This window comes from Lissotriton vulgaris, chromosome 3_1, assembly GCF_964263255.1.
Source record: "Lissotriton vulgaris chromosome 3_1, aLisVul1.2, whole genome shotgun sequence".
NCBI lineage: Eukaryota > Metazoa > Chordata > Amphibia > Caudata > Salamandridae > Lissotriton > Lissotriton vulgaris.
In genome coordinates this window covers 1,838,949,567-1,838,971,422 of record NC_141689.1, presented here as the reverse complement: position 1 = coordinate 1,838,971,422, position 21,856 = coordinate 1,838,949,567, and the positions used below count along the sequence as shown (strand labels likewise).

General features: G+C 48.3%; 1 protein-coding gene across 1 annotated transcript in view; it reads left to right on the top strand.

Moving 5' to 3' along the window:
- The window catches only part of LRBA (LPS responsive beige-like anchor protein), a 2,444,222-nt gene that overhangs the window by 532,066 nt on the left and 1,890,300 nt on the right, over positions 1 to 21,856 (top strand). The window contains exon 29 of the mRNA XM_086962285.1: positions 15,740 to 15,911. Coding sequence (XP_086818411.1) covers positions 15,740 to 15,911 — 172 coding nt within the window. The remainder of the gene's footprint in view (positions 1 to 15,739; positions 15,912 to 21,856) is intronic.

The window sequence follows — 21,856 nt, the reverse complement described above, 5'->3', positions numbered from 1 at the left end:
CGGAATCGTTCCAGCGGAGAGACCGAGTAGTCTTGCATGCAATTAGCGAACGTGAGAGGCGCATCGCCATGGAAGAGGTGAGTAAGGGCGTAACAGCCCCCGGCCCTCCAAGCGTCGAAGGGGCCTTCGCGCTCCGCAGGAGGAAAGGCGGGATTAAAATGGATTGGGGTATATGGGGACGGGAAGGAAGTCCAGCGCTCGTCATGTGAGACCGAGTCCCAGACCTTTAGAGTGGTACTTGTGGGGGTGCTGGCATATGCATTTTTAGGCCTATCCTTCGTTGGCTTCCACACTAGGTCCCAGATTGTCCTCTCCGCCACCGATTGGTCCATGTGGAGCCAGTGCTTCTCAGACTCGGGCTGCGACCATTCTACCAGCACTCGGAGCTGTGCCGCCTTGTAATACAGGTGCATATCTGGAAGGCCCACTCCTCCCTTCTTCTGAGGGCGTCGGAGAGTAGCGAAGGAGAATCAGGCACGACCCCCTTGCCAGATGTACCGGAGCATGATGGTTCGGAGGCGGCTAAAGAAATCACCTTCGGGGGCAATGGGAAGGGCCTGGAAAAGGTACAGCAGTTTAGGTAATAGGGACATTTTGATCACGTGCACCCGCCCCAACCACGAGATGAACATGGGTTTCCAATGGCCCAGATCACTCTGAATCTTCGTCAGAAGTGGTGGAAAGTTAGCGGCATATAGCTTCCCGATAGTGGGGGTCAGGTGGACCCCTAAATACACTAAAGAAGTGAGGGACCATGGAAGCAGCGTTCAGAGTCGAAGGCGGTCGGCGTCCGCTGCGGGAAGCCTAAGGTTAAGAATGTATGATTTATGCAGGTTGACTTTAAATCCAGCAACCTTCTCAAAACCTTCCAGGTGTTCCTGGACACTAGGAAGGGAGTGGGCGGGGTCCGCCAGGGACAGCAGGACATCATCCGCGAAGAGAGAGATCTTATGCTGCTCCCCTGTGAAGGGTATGACCCTGATGCCCGGTTCTCCCTAACCGCCAGCGCGAAGGGCTCGATGCTCAGGGCAAAGAGCAGAGGGGAGAGGAGGCATCCCTGCCTAGTGCCGCGAGAGTGCGGGAAGAAGGTGGAGCAGTGGCCGTTCACCGCAACTCTCGAGCGGGGGTTGTTGTAGTTTGCCCTAAGCATCCTGAGAAACGCGGGAGAAAATCCAAACTCCTCCAGGGTCCGGAATAGAAAGTTCCAGTCCACACGATCTAAGGCCTTTTCGGCGTCCAGGCCTACCAAGACTGCTGGGATCTTAAAGCGGGTGGCCTTCTCTATGAGGTGGACCACCCTCCTGGTGTTGTCATGCGTCTGGCGGCCTTTGATAAAGCCGGACTAATCTGGGTGGATCAGGGCTGGCATTAAGTCCTGCAGTCTACGCGCTAAGATGGAAGAGTACAATTTGGCATCAATGTTAAGCAGGGCGATGGGCCTGTACGAAGAACAAGCTGCAGGGTCCTTCCCAGGCTTTAGAATGACCGATATAACCGCCTCCGCCATGGAATCTGAAGTCGTCCCTGTGTCACCCATAGTGTTAAACAACCGTGTCAGGAATCCGCTAATGTCCGAGGTGAAGGTCTGATAGAACAGCGCGGTGAAGCCGTCCGGGCCCGGCGCCTTGTGTGGTTTCAGAACCTTAATCGCCTCTCTAACCTCTTCCTCCGTAATGGGGGATGCAAGGAGATCATTCCATTCCGCGGAGACTTGAGGGAGCGTATGAGTTTGTAGGTATTCCTCTTGGGCGGCCGGCGACAAAGCCTCCCCCGAGTAGAGTGCGGCGTAATAATCTCCTAAGAGGTTTGCTTTGTCCCCATCTCGGTGCACCAAAGTTCCCCTTGGGTCCCAGATACCACCGATATACTCCTTATCTTTTTTGTCTCTAAGTTGGCGGGCCAGATGTTTCCCCACCTTGTTCCCCTGGGAGTAGGATAGTCGCCGTAGCCTAAGTAGGATAAGTTCCGCCCGGTTGTTGTAATGGGCTTTAAGCTTACTCCGGACGGCCGTCAAAGGACGCAGCGTCACCCTAGAGGGGTTCTGTTTGTGCGCCGCCAATTCCCGCTCCAGCTCCTCCCACTTAACACGTCTCCTTTTGTTGGGTGCTGAGTTAAGTGCGATACACTTACCCTGGATGGTAGCTTTGAAAGCGTCCCAGGTCGTTAGGATGGAAGTGACTTCCACCGGGTTAAGGGTCAAAGAAATCGCGGACACTCTTCCGCAGTTCTTTGCAGTATGTGTCGTCCCGGGTTAAGGACGTTGGGAAGTACCACTTGCGGAAGGTTGCCGTCCCGAGGGACCATATCAGACCGAGCGCTAGCAGGCTGTGGTCCGAGACCGATAAAGGAAATATACTGCCCTCTCGGAGATCTCCCCGTAAGGATTGACTCACAAAGATATGGTCCAATCGAGAGTAAGAGTGGTGGACGTGGGAGAAAAAAGTGTAGTCCCTCACCCGAGGGTGGAGGGCACGCCATCCATCAAGAAGGCCCAGGTCTCTAATTTTGTCCTGGGTCTCTGCGGCAAAAACTCCAGCGTCAGACCTCAGGCGCTGAGAGCAGTCCAGGTCTCTGTCCCATACCAAATTAAAGTCCCCTAGGACCACGAGCTTCCCTTCTACAAAGCCCTCCACCTCTCGGAGGAGGTCTCATAGGAAGCAGTTCTGGCCTACATTGGGGGCGTAGAGGACCAGGAACGTACATGACCTACTGAGTAGTACGTCCCTCCCTGTCATTTCGGACCCCCACCGGTTGAAATGGAGGGGGGAGCGAAACATCAGGGCCACCCCATGTGTGGAGGATCGATAGATGAGTGGAAATTGTTTGTTTCAGCCTAGTTTCATCTTTGCGGGCCAGGTGTGTTTCTTGGAGGCCTACCACTTCTAAGTGATGGTTGACAATGTATTTCCAGATTTTCTGGCGCTTCTGTGGGGAGTTCAGACCTTTAACATTCCATGTGCCTATGATCACAGGCATTACAGAGCAGTCACCCCTTTATGCTCATCTATGAGGCCCATACCGATCCACATTCTCCCCCTCCACACACGGCGGAACAGCCACACATCCCCCTGTCGTAGATCGCACCTGTCATCCTCCAACCCCTCGCGGGAGGCCGCTGGGGGAGGCCCTCGCATCTCAGCCCGAGTCCCCCCCGCTCCCTAATCCCAACGACCTTCCCCACCAACCCCGGGCAACCAGGCGAGACCCCCATCCTCCCTCCTCCCACCTCTCATCACCCCATGAACCAAGGGAGCCGTAGTCGTCAGTGGAAGGGACTTTCCGTTGAAGTACATAGTACAGTCATAAACCCACCTCGCGGCCCGCCCCAACCAACCATCACACATCGAGTCAAATCGCACACCCATGCTCTTCCCCCTGTTACCACCACTCCCTCCCCTTCCCCCCCTGCCCCCAACCCCAACCTCCAAGTCCCCAGAAACCAAACAACCCCAACCAGAAAGAAAAGGAAAACATTTGTAAAGGATACCAAGTAGTGTGGCACCGGTGTCAGATGCGAACCGAACAAGTCTAGTCCGCAGTCCTCTGGGCTCCAGGGCCCCTCCCTGCGGTGCAGTTCCACAAAGAACATATTGTCCACAGTACCTGATGGGGGGGGGGGGGGCGCCCAGTCGATAGCACTCTCGGGATCAGGCCGCTGAAGAGCTGTGCAGTGAGGAATTCACTGTCGCCGAGGCCACCGCCCCCACTGCTGCCCCTCTTTCCTGCAGGCCCGATGCGGGGTCCAGTCTCGTCGCCACTGTCGGTCCCCCCACTCTCTGCCAAGAGGAAGAACATCGCTGCTGCCTCCGTCGAGGGCTCCCATCTCTCGAGGTGGAAGCAGTATCATCCAGGCCAAGGAGGTCCTTGGCATCCTGTAAGGACCTGATCTGGACCAGTCTGTTCTGCCATCTGAAGATGATTCTGAACGGGTGACCCCAGGAGTAAGACACATTTTGCTCACGCAGAAAGGAAGTCACCGGTCGAAACTCACGTCGTTTCTGGAGCGTAGAGGCCGCCAGGTTCTGGAAAAGCTGGGGTCGATGGTCTCGAAATTGTAGAGAGGTGATCCCCCTGGCCTTCCGCAATATTCTCTCCTTGAGCTGGAAATCATAGACACACACCAAGATGTCCGGTGGCTGTGCCCCAGCTCCTCTCGGTAGGCCCACTCTGTGAACCCTATCCATGCGGATTTCACTTAAGTCTGCCTCATCTAAGATCTGCAGGAAAAGGGCCTCTACGTAGCCCCGCACGTCTCCGGCCTCTCCTCCGCATGGCACCGCCCGGATACGGATGTTATTCCGGCGGGAGCGGTTTTCCAAGTCTTCAGCGTGAGATTGGAGATCCAGGTTCTGCTCTGTAAGCCTGAGGATGTCTTGTTGCAACTGATGGACATCACCTGCTCGGCCCAGGTCATGCTCCTCAAGCTTCGCCACCCTTTCAACTATGCCGATCTACGGATCTATGATGTTACAACGCGTTATTTTACAACGCATGCTGTAACATCGCAACTTTTACAACGCAGGTTCCATTACATCGGATGCCATTACAACGCAGGATATTACATAGCAGATGCTATTACAACGCATACCATTACATCGTAAGTATAGGTAAGTATAACTTTTTTAAAAAAATGTAATTAAGTTAATTTAATTAATTTTATTTTACTAATATAATTTAAAAAATTGTAAAAATGTAATTAATATAATTTATTTAAATAAGTTTAATTTAATTTTAAATAGGAATTAATGTAATTAAATTAATATAATTTTATTAATTTAATACATTTTATAATAGTAATTATTTAAATTTAATTAATTTAATTAATATAATTGAATTAATCTTAAAATTGTAATTAATTTGATTTAATAAATTTAATTAATTATAATTTATTTAATTAATTTAATTTAATTAAAGTCGTACTTTAAGAAAAATAAACCCTAAAAATACCCCTGAACCCCAAAACCCAAACCCAGCCCTAAAACCTAAAAATACCCCTGTACCCCAAAACCTAAACCCAGCCCTAAAACCTAAAAACACCCCTGTACCCCAAAACCCAAACCCTGCCCTGAAACCTAAAAACACCCCTGTACCCCAAAACTCAAACCCTGCCCTGAAACCTAAAAACACCTCTGTACCCCAAAACCCAAACCCTGCCCTGAAACCTAAAAACACCCCTGTACCCCAAAACCCAAACCCTGCCCTGAAACCTAAAAACACCCCTGTACCCCAAAACCCAAACCCTGCCCTAAAACCTAAAAACACCCCTGTACCCCAAAACCCAAACCCTGCCCTGAAACCTAAAAACACCCCTGTACCCCAAAACTCAAACCCTGCCCTAAAACCTAAAAACACCCCTGTACCCCAAAACCCAAACCCTGCCCTAAAACCTAAAAACACCCCTGTACCCCAAAACCCAAACCCTGCCCTGAAACCTAAAAACACCCCTGTACCCCAAAACCCAAACCCTGCCCTAAAACCACCCCTGTACCCCAAAACCCAAACCCTGCCCTGAAACCTAAAAACACCCCTGTACCACAAAACCCAAACCCTGCCCTAAAACCTAAAAATACCCCTATACCCCAAAACATATACCTCAGTACCCCAAAACATATACTCCTATACTCATACTTATTTTAAAAATTACTTAAATTAATATATTTAATTTATAATATTAAAAAACATAAATAAATTTATTTATAGTTAATATTAATTAAATTAATTAAATAATATTAAATAAAATAAAATAAAAATTATATACTTACCAATACTTACGATGTAATGGTATGCGTTGTAATAGCATCTGCTATGTAATATCCTGCGTTGTAATAGCATCCGATGTAATGGAACCAGCGTTGTAAAAGCTGCGTTGTAACAGCATTACGACGTAAAAGTTGCGTTGTAACAGTAAGTTACCCCTACATCCCTCCGGACCTCGCGAAGATCCGAGGCCAGCTGGGTGCGTAGTTCGGATATATCTTCTTTTATTGCTGCAAACAGTTCTAACATAAAGGCCTTGGTAGCCGGGGCATCGCCGTCCTTCTGTTTAGGGGAGTTGCTAGGGCCCGGTGGCGTCGACGAGGAGTTCCCCCCTGGTTGGCCCTCCTTGCCCGTTTTCTCCTGTCCCTTGCGGAGTCTGCCCGCAATCACGCTGTGTCCGATCCACCGCTCCGGACAAATCGCCTTGCTTACCACTCTGTGCACCCCCGTCAGGTGAGGGCCCCGGGCAGGCCCGCTCACTGTCCTCTACTCCCGGGAGTCTAGGCTCAGCCCCCTTGCAGTCGCAGGTGGCCGGCGGGTACCCCCTGGGGGTAAGTCGGAGCTGCGTCTTGGGGTCTCCCCCCGAAACTCTGGTGGGTGGGAAGAGGAGCAGGGCCACGGTCAAAGTCAGCGCATCAGGGCTGAGGCCACAAATGCAGGCCCGTCTCGTCCAGCTCCACTTAGCAGCTTCGGCTTAACTCCCTCACCCGGACCAGGGGGGGCCTATCACCGGGCCTGTTCCTCACTCGTGGTTCGCCCCCAGGCCTCCTCTGCATTCGGTGGGGGACGCTGGTGGCAAGCGCTCTATCCCCCCACTGTCCGTGGCCGAGCTGGAGTCCTCCGCGCTGCCGGTGGCCTGTTGGCTAGGCCCTCAATCCCCGGCCTCGATTAGGTCAGGCCGCCGGGTCTCACCTCTGACCGCCAGCCGCTCCGCACAGGCCGTCTCGGTCGCGGGGACCCCGGCAGCAACGTCACTGCCCCAGCTTTTCCGGGTCCCGGATGGCAAGTCCTCAGGTGCTCAGCCAGGTGGGGGCCGCAACCACTAGGCCTCCCAATCCCAACCTCGGGTGATGCTGTTCGCCAGGGCCCACGTCTCACTGGCGGCTGTCCCCTCCGTCCTCCGGGACTTAAGATGCCACCACCGCCACACCGCTGCGTTTTGTTCCGGGGGCAGGGAGATCCCCGATGCCCCACAGACAGCACCTATGGGTCCTGCCGCGGCACCTCCGACGTCTCACCGGCCTGTCCGCCTTAGGTTTCGAGCCCAGCGGCTGTCAGCAGGCCTCCCGTTATCTCCGCTCCCCGAGCAGCTAGGGACTCCGAAAGAACGCCGCTTGGATCCGAATCACCCCGCGGGACTCCTCTAGGCAATCTGAAGGCAAGCTGTGCTCCCGAGAGGACGCTGGACAAAGCTTTGTAAATCGTGGCGCCGGAGGGACCTGAAGAGACGTCCTACTCCGTCGCCATCTTAGACACGCCCCCCAGTGTGAGGGTTTTATACGATATCCCCAGGGTTAGTCTCTGTCCACCGTAATATTTAATTGTTATCTGTATTTCTTGCACACTTCGTTAAGATGCACTGTCTGCAAATCCATATTTACGCAGATGATGCTCATACCTTATCAAATGTAATTTATAGATCTATTTGCTGAAATTACCAACTTACAGTTGCTATTTTAAGATCAATGCTAAGCCGACTGTATGCTTTATTTAGATTTGATGTAGTTTATCATTAACCTATCAATGTATTGTTTGATGTATTTATTGAATGTCATTTAATTATCATGAGTGTTTTGACAATGCCTAGAATCTTTTTTTTTTTCTTCATCTTTCCCACATTACATTCAGTAAATATGATAACTTTTACTATCTCCTTTTCCTGTTAAACAAATCAGGCATGTCAGTGTTATTGAGTGCCTGACCAGCACCTTTCACTGTATGGAAAAAAACATTCCATATCTGATAGAGATATCTAGTCGCAGATTCTTTACCTTAGAATAATCCCCAGCCTGGCTCTGGAAATTTTTGTATGGGAGTACCTCCGCGCGTTGGTAAAGGGTTCTGAGTGGCTCTGTAACGATATAGACCACTGGATGTGATGTGGTTAGAGTACACATAAGCTCTCCCCTGACGTGCTGACGTCAGTTTCTTCCTTTCCGCACGGATCCGGAGTGCGGCACCTCTGCCCATTTTTGGCCTATCTCGACGTTTATCGATGACAGTGTGCTTTGTTCAGGATATCTTCAAGGTCCTGGGGTCTACAATGTCTGGCCCGCATCCTATTTGCATGTAGTATCTAGGCACCCACCCTGACTCCGAACGGTGCAGCTCGTGTCTTCAGCTTCTGTCATCAGCTCTGCTGTAGCAGCTCATGACACGAGTAGCCGCCCATTGGTCGATGGCCACTCGTCGGTCACATTCATCTTCTTTCTCCGAGGACCGGTTGAGGGCCATCTTCCAATGCCCTTCGTCCTCGCTTTTACCTGGTAAGTTGCGCCGTAGTTGGTCAGCGCTGTGGCCTTCCCACAACTTGACCATGCACCCGCGGTGTCCCTGTCAAGCCTCCTATTCCTCTGATATTAGAGTCGAAGCAGGTGTCTGTTCCACACCTTCTGGTTGTTCCTGGCACCCAGGTGACTGTGGCTCAGATGAGGTACTTCTGTCTCACCCTTCATGCCATTTTTGGCCTCAACCTTCCCCAGGCACACCTCTCGGCCCGAGGAGGTCTGTGAGCCCTCGACTGACTCCACGCCGGCGGGACCTCCCTTGGTATCAGCGGGGTCCTCCAAATTCGTGCTAGACTTCCTTTTGGCTCCGGTGCACAGCCCCTCATGGTTTCCACCTATAATACCTGCATTGGATATGTTGGACGCCAACTCTGGCTTCGACAACACCAATCGCCTCTAGTTTCTCTTCTCGATGCCAAGGTGTTGTGTTCTCGATGTCTGTAACGGTTCTGGTTGATCTTTGGGCTACCCTGCTTTTTTTTCTCCATTGTACAAGGGTATTTTGGTGATGTGTGTGCTCACATAGATGTGCCTCCTTCGGAGTTTCATTGGGTTTCTGACCTTGATGATGCTAGTGCCCTTGACTCTGCCCCGTCTTCTGGCCTGTTTTCTCCTCCTTGACTCGCTTCAGAGGCAACTCTGCTTTTAAGGATAGATGATGTAGTTCTGGGGCTGCAGCTTCCTTCTTTGGAAGTGGCCATTGATCCCCTCCTTTGGGTGCTTCAGCAGGGCCAGCTGAGAACTAAGCCTGCTTTCCCTTCCATGTAGCCCTCTTTAATATTCTGTTTGGGACCTGGGCTAAGCCCATTTCAAAGGCAACTGTGGACCGGTCTATTGCTCATAATCACTATCCTGCCACTGGAGACCCGCTCTGCCTTTTCCGTCAGCCATCTCCATGAAGCTTTGTGTTTCGGGCTGCTACAGCCTCCCCAAACAGCTCTGTGGCGGACGTCCCTCCAGAAAGGGAGCCTAAAGGGCTGGATGCTTTTGGCCAATATATCTTTTCTGCTATCAGCTCCGCCCTGCAGTCCCTTAATATACTTTTGTTATGGGCTGTTTTTCTCATCTATTGTGGGATTCAGTCTCGGGCGTTCTCCTCTCCGTCCCTGATGACTCTTGGGACACTCTTGCTCAGTTGTTCCAGGAAGGCCAACAGGCGGCTACATTGCTGATTCGTGGTGGCGTGAATGTCACAGATTCTGTTGGGTGGGCAATGACCCTTTCAGTAGCTCTTTGCCAGTGTGCCTAGCTCTGTACCTCCAGTTTCTCTTTGGTGGACATGCCTTTTGATGTCCAATATCTGTTTGGCTCTCAAGGTGTCTTCTCTTTAAGCCGTTTCCGGGATAGTTAAAGTGGAGCAAAATCTTAAGCCCTGATTGCTGTACGTCCTCCCTTCCTCCTGTGCTCAGTCTGGCTGGATATGGTCGCCTTCATTTCTTTTTGTGTGAGACGTTATAGGGCAGCGCCAGTTGGATTCCTCTTTTCACTCGCCTCTCCACGTGCTGTTCCTTGTGATGCCCTGCACCGGCATATATTTTCTTTCTTTGTCTGTCTCTGTCTGTCTGTCTGTCTGTCTGTCTGTCTGTCTGTCTGTCTGTCTCTCTGTCTCTCTGTCTCTCTGTCTCTCTGTCTCTCTGTCTCTCTGTCTCTCTGTCTCTCTGTCTCTCTGTCTCTCTGTCTCTCTGTCTCTCTGTCTCTCTGTCTCTCTGTCTCTCTGTCTCTCTGTCTCTCTGTCTCTCTGTCTCTCTGTCTGTCTCTCTGTCTCTCCTTCCTTGTGGCCATCCCGTGTCTGTATCTTGGCAGTGGTTATGTTATGTTATTTTATTTTTATACTAGCAGCCCGTCCCGACGTTGTCCGGGAGCAATTAGGCTTTAGGGCCCCCGCCCGCCCCAACGTTTTCCTTGGGTCCCCTGGAGCCTTCCTCCATATATTGCAGTATTATACCTCTATGTTTAATTTGTACGCTTTTGTAACCTGAACACGCCACATTTTCCTCCTATACCTCTATGTTTACTTTCTACGCTTTTGTAACCTGCACACGTAACTTTTTCCTCCTGTAATGCACCGTTTGGCTCACTTTTGTAATGCTCCGTTTGCTTCCTCTTGCTCACGATTGTCATTTTTGCTTCATTTTTCCGCCGCTCACCGCTCCTAACTAAAACCTACCTCATCCGCCGCTCACCGCTCCTCATCCGCCTGTCCGCCGCTCCTCACCGCCTGTCCGCCGCTCCTCACCGCCTGTCCGCCGCTCCTCACCGCCTGTCCGCCGCTCCTCACCGCCTGTCCGCCGCTCCTCACCGCCTGTCCGCCGCTCCTCACCGCCTGTCCGCCGCTCCTCACCGCCTGTCCGCCGCTCCTCACCGCCATGTCCGCCGCTCCTCACCGCCATGTCCGCCGCTCCTCCCTGCGCTCCTGGTCGCCGCTCCTCCCCGGGCTCCTCACGTCCGCACGCACGTCGCGGCCGGCGCTTCTTCCAAAGGACTACTTTTTTTCCGGTAAATTTTTGAAATAACGTAAATTTATTACGTTTATATAGCCTATGTCCATCTGCACACCCTGACGATTACAACGATGTATCGGGTGTGTGGATTGGCGCTGTGGTTCCCCAGTTTACCCGCCTCAAAGGTTCAAAGTTCTTCCTTTATAATAGTAGTATAGATAGCGCAAATTACCACTGGTCTCTAAGTGCTTAAAAGAAGGAGCAGGGCACTGCGTGACTGCAGGGCGGAGGATTACACAGATGTCAATGTTTCTCTAAACAGGTGGGTTTTTAACAGCTTTCTAAAGGGGAGCAGGGCTGATTCCTTGCGCAAGGACTCTGGTAGATCATTCCAGATCCGAGGCAGGAGGACCGAGAACGCTCTGCCCCCTTTGGTCTTAAGGTTGTATCTGGAGGAGGCTAGTCTGCAGGTCTCTGAGGAAAGCAGAGCCCGACCCGGCACGTACTTTTGTACTCTGTCTTTTATATATTTTGCGCATCTCCATGTAGGGCCTTATGGGCTATACACAGGCTCTTAAAGTGGACCCGCTGTTCAATAGGAGCCAGTGCAGTTTATGCAGCAGGGGGTGGCTCTCGTGTACCTAGGGAGGCTAAAAATGTACCTAGCAGCATCATTTTGTACAACCTGCAGTCTCCTCAGTAGCTTCTGTGGGATGCCTAAATAAAGGGCATTCCCATAGTCTAGCCGGAAGATGACCCTAGCTGATACAATTGATTGTAGGACAGAGGTAGAGAGAAGGGGAACAAGTTTCTGTAATTGCCTGAGTAGGCCCATACAGATACCCACCACTGCCGATACCTGGCTAGTCATTGACAGATCAGAATCTATATTAATGCCCAGGCTCTTTACTACTGGTACTGGAGTTGGTGCCACTCCTAATTCTGAGGGCCAGAACAATTCACACCAAGGGCTATTTTGAGCTGGAACAATAGGCACCTTGGGGTTGTCAGGGTTGATTTTTACCGAATTGGCTGCCATCCAGTTAACAGTGAACCTGAGAAGATTTCTCACTGATTCTTGTGCCTGGCTTGTATCATCAAGACGGACTAGGAGTTGGGTGTCATCAGCGTAGTTAAAGACCTGGCAATCCCTGCCTGTGAGCGCCACCACCAAGGGCTGCAAATAGATGTTAAAGAGGAGTGGAGACAAAGCAGAGCCCTGGGGGACTCCACAGGTCAGGGAGCCCAAAGTCGACACCTGGTCCCCCATTTGGACTCTCTGGGTACGGTTGGTCAAGAAGGATCTCAGCCACTCTACCTCTTCTATGCCTGTGCATGGCATGTTTTTCCTCCTCTTCTGCCTTGCGCCCAGCAGCGGTTGCTTTCACTTTTGGGTGGAGCTGTTTCCATAACACCTCCAATGCCAACCCTAGCGTTTCGTTGCTGGCCTGGCTGTTCTTCAGGTGTGCCTTCTACTCTTTTTGAGGGTATTTGGCAAATGCTCCTCTTCTGTTCTTCTCGGGCTTGGATTCCTTACCCGTCCACTCTGGGTTGGATTGTGCGGAGGTTTGTGATCCCTTAGGATTCTTTTCTGGGGTATTTCCTCCTCTTCTTGCGGAGCGCATTGCAGTTCTCACCCTTTGTGGGCTCATCTTCTTTGTACTTATGGGCTCCCAAGTATGATCTTTGGTGGCGTCTGGATCCTCACCCACGTAGTTCCCTGGCTTGTTAGCTGGGCACCGGTTGTCCCGAGCATACACTGACTTTTCCTTGCTTCTGGCCTTCCTGCTTTCTAGGCTCAAGTCACTGCCTCGCTGTCTGTTTCTTCTCTTTTTACACTGGCCCTTTGGTTGGACTTTCATTTCAGGTGTTGGTCTTCCAATACTATTTTCTTTTACACTGTGGCCTGGTTGTCTGTATTGGACTCCCAGGTGTTGGCCCCATCCACCTCGGTCCCTTTTTCCAATCCTCCATTATGATCTTTATTTCTCTATTCTAGCGGGGTTGTGTTCTTTTCAATTGTCTCTCGTCTTCCTAATCGTACCGTTCTGTCGGTAGTGATGTGTCTGTCTGCTCCTTTAGTTTTCTGGGATGTGTACTTCCTCACCGCCCTTTCCCTTAAGATGGGCTATATGGCTGGGTCCCAGTTTGCCGTTTTCTCGCCTTCGGCCTGTAGCCGTTGTTGTGTTCCTTTTATGTACCCTTCTTGGACACCTATTATTGTCCACTGTGAATTCTGTATATGTTTATATTCATACATAGCATATATATTTTAATACATCTCCAATGATATGTGTTTTATACCTTCTTTTCTTGAGTTTCTATGCTGCATAGTCCCAGAGATCCTCCTCTTTCTCTCAACGTGTTTCCTCTGCTTAACGTGGTACATGACCATGATTGTTGCTATCGCTCTCAATGCTTTATCAGCAGTTTGTTGGAGCTCTATGCCATGCCTACTTCTATGGCTGGGAACTTGGTCCAGTAATATTAGCCTTTGTCCTTAGACTCCCGCCTCAGTATCCAGAACTGGTTGCCCTTCCAAGAGGCATTGTAGTGCTATGTTTATATGGAGTGTTCTTCCCACATATCTTGTTCCTCTGCCATGCATTTACACCCATGTCTTTGCACGGCTGCTGATTCGGTTTCGTACTGGCTTCTCCCTGAGTTTTCTGGTGGGCTGCTTTCTTACACCCATTACTTCCTGGCAAGCTGTTTCTCTTTTTCTTATGCGGACCAGATAGCCTAGTCAGGGATTTTTCTTGGAATCAGTTTGCAGACCCTCTCCTGGGATGGTGGTGCTTGAATACCAATTCTAAGGTAAGGAATCTGCGGCTAGACCTCTCTATCATATGAATAAGTTACTTACCTTTGGTAATACCTTATCTGGTAGGAGACTAGATCTAGCCTCAGATTTCTTATTAACCCACCCACCCATCCTCCCCGCTCTGCGCCTTTTCTTCTAGATCCCGTCTATGCACCTTTGTGCTTTTAGTTGCAACATTTTTTTTTAGGAATATCAGACACACCAAACAGCCCATAATTCGTAATATAACAGCCTTTGAAAAAGAGGATTTTTTTGGGGGGGGCACACTGTTTCCACTGCGTTTTTGCATGGAAAGTAGTTGCGGAAAAAAATTACGTTAGGGAATAGCTTATATGAACTCGAACAACACCTCTTCAGGTGGACGACGTTGTTAGTGTCACTCGCCGCCCTCTACTGACGTGCACAGGTGCTGCTGTAGAAAAATGTCCAGATCCTGTCGGGTGGCTGGGGATAATTCTAAGGTAAGGAATCTGCAGCTAGAACTAGTTTCTACAAGATAAAGCGTTAACAACGGTAAGTAACTTATTCACTGGTACAAAAAAATCTTCTATTATACGGCTGTGAAGTGGATGGGATTCCTTTTGCCTTTGACCACCACCCTTGAATACTGCCCTGAACACGCACATATAAAGTAGTACATCAAGGAATAGTATGCGACTTACATTAACTTTGCAAGTAATTATCAAGGACACCAACTTGTATTTCTTTGTGCTCCTTAAAGTACTTATAATTTGGCAAACCAGTTACTGGTTGATCTTCAAGATGTTCTAGTTGTATATGGAACGCTCTGAGACGTTATCAGAATTGTTTATATAGCCTAAGTTTTTTGTTGTAGCTATTTCAATTCTATTTGTCAATTAATAACAAAACAGCTACATTCTAACAGTACTTTTGTGTATTATATTGCATTATGGTTACCTCAGATGCATATTATATTGTAATACTACTCTTAAGGAAAATAATTAGAGAGACACTGTAGAAATAACAAAATCTAACGCATTAAAATAATCTACACCTTTACTTCCCCACTTTAGAAACCATTTCCTTTCAACAAAAAAAAACTACTTCTATTTAACTTTGCCTATATCTCACCATCTGAAGAATGTGTCACCTGCTACACCATCCTCACCACCTTCTGTAACACCACCACATTCATCACCCTCCCTCTCTAATTTCTTCCAGTCTCCCCTTCATTCCACCCACCAACCTGTCAGTAACTCCACCCCATCACTTCTTCCACACAAACTGTACAGCACAATTTGTCTGTATTGTAGAACCTCTATTTTGCATAGCGCTCCTATGTGTGTGTGCAACGAGGTTTGCGGTATATAAATCCCACTTGGATACGGTCAAAGGCCTTGGAGTACTCTCCAGACATTAGATCTACATATACACCAGCTATAGAAAAGTTTAAAGAAATTGATGGGCAGCGAAAACCATCACTCGTCGCCATTTCAAATCAATGACGTTAGGGTCTTTGATCAATCTTGGGCTCTCTCTGTACCTCTCTGTTCATTAACTCCCGAATATCGACGTCCTAGCTGAATGAACAATGGATTTGCAAGGCCATGCTCTCTTTTATTAGTTTTGGCATTGCATTGCCCCTTCTGCTTAATTAGAAGTTTAAATGAATATCTTGTGCATCACGATTAGCAATCAGTTTGGTCTCCATTCACCTATGGTTTCTCAACAAATTTCAAACGCTTTTCTCTTTAGGACCTAATGGGAAGTAAGCGGCAAAGTCAGTGCTGTAATTCACACCAGCCCTGTGATATTATATGTCATATAGCACGAGGTGGAGCGGGCGTTTTGTATTTCTGTGCTCATTTCAGTCAGTTGATTTGTTTTACAGTATGGACATGTATTGGCACAACTGTTGAAGGTGGTATGACAGCATTTTCCCAGCTAAAAGGATTTCAGTTAAGTGTTGGAAGGTTTCGTGCTCCAATGATGTGATTTGGGGATGTAAAATAACACTCAACAATAGGTGTTGTTTCTTTAGTATTGCAGCTGCAAATGCTGGCAGATAAACATATTTTCATTCCACAGCGGCACATATGTCCGGTTTCATTTTGAGAAACAAAACAGGCGTTTCTCTGTGGTAGACGGTTATAGGTGGAATTTGGGAAAAAATACAGTGGTTAATATGAAGATAACAAAACCAAGGAATGCGATGGCTAATGGCAAAATCTTTGTTTCCCATCTTTTAGGAGGATAGCAAACAGGCTCAGTTCCTTGCCTTGGCAGTGGTGTACTTTATCTCTGTCCTAATGGTGTCGAAATACAGAGACATCTTGGAACCCCAGAATGAGAGGCGACGGCCTCACAGCAGCCAGTCAATGAGGGTCACAGAAAATGGAAGCAGTGACGCAGCATCTGCAGGTTAGATTACTTGAAATTCCACTCCATTGTCGTACAAACTGCACTGGTGGTACATTGAATGAACTGAATGGCCTATTGCTATGGGAGTATTTGTAATTGTGTGCAGACATTTCTTATAACAACTCGACATGCAAAGAGCAGCTACTTTACAGTAATAGCAAAGCAAACATTTTAACTGCTTTGTGGGGAAACCAGTGAATTTTAAGTTGTGTTCTGTGTAATTGCTATAATAACTTAAGCTTATTTTATTCAGCTTGATAATATGGCACAATTGGTAGGGCGCCCATAATTGCTTTTACATCCCTGAATACGGTTTCTGAAACAATTCTTCGGATCTAATGATCACATTTCTTCAGCAGCTGAAGGAAGATTGCGTGCTCTCCATATTTAATGCCTTGTGCTTCAATGCAGCATTTCTTATTTTTTGCGCTAAAAATTAATCTAGTTTCACAGCTAAAAGTATGTTCGTGTTCTTCAGGAATAGAGATGAGAATTTGATTAAACTGTATGAAATTATTTGTGTGTTTTCTTTGTAGAAAGTGCATAAAAGATTATACCCTGTTCTGACTCTATCTCATTTCATCTGTTTGGGAGATGCCTGCCTTACAGATGGGACAGGAGAACTATATTTAAGAATGCTGTCTTTTGGTCTCGTGAGCTGAGGAGAGACCTGTCCACACCTAGCTCTGCACAGTAATGCCTCCTTGGCCTGATATAGCCATCTTATCAGTATTTCTCCGAATGGTGTAGTGGTGTTCGCCTGAATTTTTTGGGTCACTCGCAGTTGATCCCCCAAACCCCAAGAGGTAAATGCAACATTTTGGAGCAAAGGAGAACTGGGTCTTTCACTTTGCCCCGAATGGGTTAAGCTCATTTGAAAAGCGATGCTAGGAGTCAGACAAATCTTTCAGAGAATCTCTCACCCACAGCTAGTATACATAAAGCCCTACCTGTATCCCCGAAATTTGTTCGGCACATAATGATTCGTACTTTACTGTGTGGGTCTTTGTTACGCATCATTTGCAAACAAAGCATATACATCATAATTATTGTAAGTATTCTAAACCGTTTCGCAATATTTACACAAATTAGGGCAAAAGTTATCTAGGTTCATATTGTATTTTATCACACATCCCTGAATTACTAGTTTCTTCCTTAGTCTGAGCCAACCAGCTGTCTACGAGCATGGTTCGGTATATCCTGACAGTATGCCACATCATGAAATGCCTCACAGCATACATTTTTCTGTCTTCAGGCCAGGAGTTGGATCCATGGTTCAGCATTCCCTCCAACAACCAGTCCGTCTATATACATTTTTAAGGCATGGTGCCTCTTGGACCGAGAAGGGAGTCGGCTCAGGCTTGGCTTCTGTATTCTTTATACAGTATATTCAAGCAGTTCTTCTTGATCAGAAAGTGCACATTTAAATCTACTGTTACTTTCCTTCAATCTTCCTTGAAGACAAAACGCACAAGGTCATCTCCCTCATTGCTATTTATAATGCCTGCAACAGAAAATGAACATTTTCTTTCTTGCTCCTGTTAGCATGAGTTATGAAAAAAGCATAGCAAACCAAGCTCACATTTAAACTACAGCAGCAAAAGTCACATTAGCCTGCTTTCTAGACCTTTAATTTGCATCATGCTCGCACTGATTTTAAATCCAAAAGCAATACTATATTAGCTTGTGTTAAATGCAATCAAGCCTGTAGTGCAAGTAACACAGACACTACACACTCAAGCCTTGCTAAATACCACAGTATGGCACTGGTAGAGTGAAGAATACAGATCTTCTTGTTCAGGAGTCGGGCCATACAGAACTACATAGGCTTGCCTAATAAAAATTGCTTAGTTCTTATCACCACCAAGGAGCTATTCTGATTATGCGGGAGGAATCACATCAAGTCGTGCCTTTGAAGTAGTCTGTGAAACATGGGAAGGTGATGCATACGATTGCAATCCTTATTTTTTCCGGATGTTAGCCCTCCCAAGAGTTCCAGGAGGGCTTACTTGCACATATTCACAAATTATCCAGTATTATGGGTGTCTTTCATAGATTCCCATGCCTGAATCATTCTCCGTCGTCGGGATGGGAGTCCCCGGTACATAAATAAGTAATGTCCTATAGACATATAGAGAATAGTAGGCCTAAAGGCCTCACCTTAGTAACATATCCCTGTCCTTATGTAAAAAGGACCAAACTCTAAAGAGCCAATCAGCTGTCACCTCCCTCTAGAACCTTCCTGGCAGGAGCCTCAGTCCCTCAGATTTTCTACTGCACGTTTTGCAAAGGGAGTCTCCCCTTGAGTTCTGCTCAGGTTTGTTTCTTCAAAGCTTTTTCTTCAACATTTGGATATTTCCCTCAAGTGAAAGCTGTACACTATGGCTGACACTCCTAAGAAAGGTCTCTTTAGAGCGTGTGGCTCTTGTGGAAAGAAAAGACTCCACATAGATGACCAACATAAGGACTGCCTGTACTCTGATTATTCAGCTAAGGACTGCAAGGTATGTCAAACTTTTTCTACCAAAACTCTCAAAGACCGAGAAGGACGCCTTTTAATCTGGCTCCAAAGGCTCAAGGATAGAGATAATTTGAATTCCTCTGAGAAAAGTGAGGGCTCTTCGGTCTCCTCAAACACATCTCTGAAAAGGCCAAGAGTAGCTTCCCCTAGCCCTCTGGACGCTCCTCTAAAGAAGACACCAAGAAAGTCTTCAGAGGCTCTGTCGAAATCAGCTTCTGAAAAGGAGGTTCACACCTTCAAAAAGCCTGCGCCGCCGTCGACGACGACAGTCTTGACGACGACAGCATCGTCGTCATTATCCTCATCGACGACGACCCCATAGTCGACGGCACATAAGGCTTTATCGTCGTCGATTGTTACTAAGAGATCATCGTCGACGCCCAAGATCCCGCCGACTATTTCCTCGCCGACTACAGCGTCGACGTCGATCATCACCGTCGTCATCGACGCCGTCGACGAAGACCCCATCGACTAAGGCCCTATCGACGAAGGTCTCGTCGACGACACAGACGACACTGTCGACGGCAGCATCAAAGCCATCGACAACGGTACCATGTATACTGTCGACGACCCCGTCGACGACAAATTTACAGAGTATGACCTCTGTCGACACTTCTCTATCGACGATCACTCCGTCGACGGGCCCGTTGATGTTGAGTGTTTCTGGATTTCAAACAGCTTCCGTACGTCTGAAAATCTCCAGAAAAACGCTAACGCCAGAGTTAACTTCTCCTAGCCGTGTGCAGCATTTACCACCAACATGTCTCCTTCAAGATGAGGACTCTGATGATGGGGATATGTTTCAAGCAAATAGCCCCTCAGAGCTGCATGTTAAATGCCTGAGCTCAGATGAGGAGGATGTTCAGGAGGAGGTAGTTGCATCACAAATTACACCTATGGTCTGTCTTCCAGCATCCTTGGTTACAGATCTGCGATACCTCATCCAAGATTACATGCAGAGATTCCCAGAATCTCCAGCTCCTCCAACTGCCACGGCAGTGCCATCACCAAGACCACGACCGCCGCCCTTAGTGATCCAGCAGGAAAGGGTGGATTTGCCAAGACCTCAATCTTCTGATGAAGAAGAAGAAGAGGAGGAACAATAAGAGGAAGGTGAAGTGCAGGACGATCAATCTGTCCATGAGGACTGGGACGATTACGTTATACCTTCCCCAGCATCTCCAGTGCCCGCCACCTCGGATTCTCCGCCGGTGGACATCGGTGGTTTCCATAATGTGGTGGAAAGGGTCGCTAAGCACTTCCAAATGACAATGGATTACCAGGAGCAGGACTGCGTCCTGTACGATTTCAAAGAACCTCTTAAGTAATCAACGAGGTCGATTCCGATTATTGATTAACTTTGGACACAGGGGGTTCAGGTTATGCAGAATCCCACCTCGGTTTCACCAGTGGTTCCTCGTTTGGAAAAAAAATACAAAGCTCCAAATACGGCGCCGGCCTGCCTGACAGGTCATCCTAAACCTGATTCGGTGGTGACGCAGGCGGCACAGAAGAATTCCAGAAATCCCTCATCTCCCTTATCGGCGCCGCCGGATAAGGAGGGAAGGAAATTGGACAACATCGGAAAACGATTTTCCACAATGTAGGCGATAACTGTTAGAGACAAATGCCCTAGCGCTTCTGGGGCGCTATAATAGACAACTGTGGGCTGATATAGCCCCATACCTGTCTGAATTGCCGGATGCCTCTATGGAGGAGGTAAAAACCATACTTCTGGAGGGTCAAACATCCGCTTCAGAAATTATACACTGTGCGCAATGGACGTGGCAATGACAGGATTCCGCCAACTAGCCGGAACAGCGATTTTTAGGAGGCAGGGATGGTTGAAAGCGACCTCATTCCGACCTGAGGTGCAGTCAAGGGTTCTGGATATGCCATATGACGGCCAAATACTGTTTGGCTCCAAGATTGACGAGGCTCTACAAAATATTAAAAAGGACACTGACACTGCAAGAGCACTGGGCACGCTCCAGTATAAGAATCAGTCCTTTCGAGGAAACAGAGGAAGAGGTCAATCTTCCTATAGGGGAGGTTACCAAAACAGGTCATCTTACTCTTCCAATCAGAGTAGACCACAGTACCAGCAGTGCCAACAACAGGGCCAACAATCCTCGTATGGAAAGTCATCCTTTTGGGGCAAAGGACAAAAGAGAAATAACTGAAGAAGACAATGACCTGTTTCTCCAGCCAGTCCAGACCTTATCACACTTATTAAAAATTGGAGTAAAACTTACCCACTTTCTAAACAATTGGAGGAGAATTACTACGGACCGTTGGGTCCTTCAATTTGGAATTTATGAACACTCCTCCGCAAACTCCACCTTGCCCAATGCATCACAAGAACTTAGGACTGCTTCTACGAGAAATCTCTGTCATGCTACAGAAAGGAGCAATGGAGAAGGTACCACCATCACAGAGGGGAAAGGGATTTTATTCCCGATTTTTTTCTGATCCAGAAAAAAGAAAAGAAATGGAGGCCAATCCTAGACTTTGAACAAATTCTTGAAGAAGCAGTCGTTTCGCATGGTCACCAGGAGGGGTATTTCATGGCGTCACTGGATTTACAGGATGCGTATTTTCATATACCAATTCACAAGAATCACAAAAAGTACCTGAGATTTGCAGTAGCGGGCAGACATTTCCAGTTCCGTGTCCTGCCCTTTGGACTCAAGTCGGCGCCCTGCATCTTCACAAAATGTCTTTCCCCAGTGGCGGCGTACCTCAGGCAGCACGGTCACCAAGTCTTCCCATATCTGGACGACTGGCTAATCAAGGCACCATCCTTCAAAAACGCTTCCAGATCTTCCAACGCCTGTCTGAGTCTCTTCAATCATCTGGGTCTTACTCTCAACCAAGGGAAGTCGGCCCTGCAGCCTTCTCAAACCATTACCTTTCTAGGCGCAACATGTTCTGCAAGAGCGTTCCCATCGCAGGAGAGAAAACGCAAACTCCTATCACTAGCCTCTGGAGTGGCCTCGAAGAAAGTGTTGACCGTCCGCCTCTTCAAGGCCCTATTGAGGATGATGTCATCGTGCATCCTATTGATACCTCATTGCCGTCTAAGGATGCGTCCTCTGCTAGAGGCACTTTCCAAGCAGTCAGTACAATGTATGGGGTCATTCGACGACCGCATAAAGGTGACGTTTCAAATGGTCAAGGCTTTACGCTGGTGGATGTCGTCAAAGAACCTGTCTCAAGGATTGACATTCCTGCTTCCTGCAGCTCCTCATGTCATCACAACGGACGCCTCCTTGAAAGGTTGGGGGGCCTTTCTGCAAGAACTGCAGATAAGCGGAAAATGGTCAGTTGCAGAGAAAAAACTCCATATCAATCTGCTCGAACTGAGAGCGGTCTTCCTGGCCTTGCAGTCCTTCCTGCCAAGGATCAAAAACTGCCTAGTGCT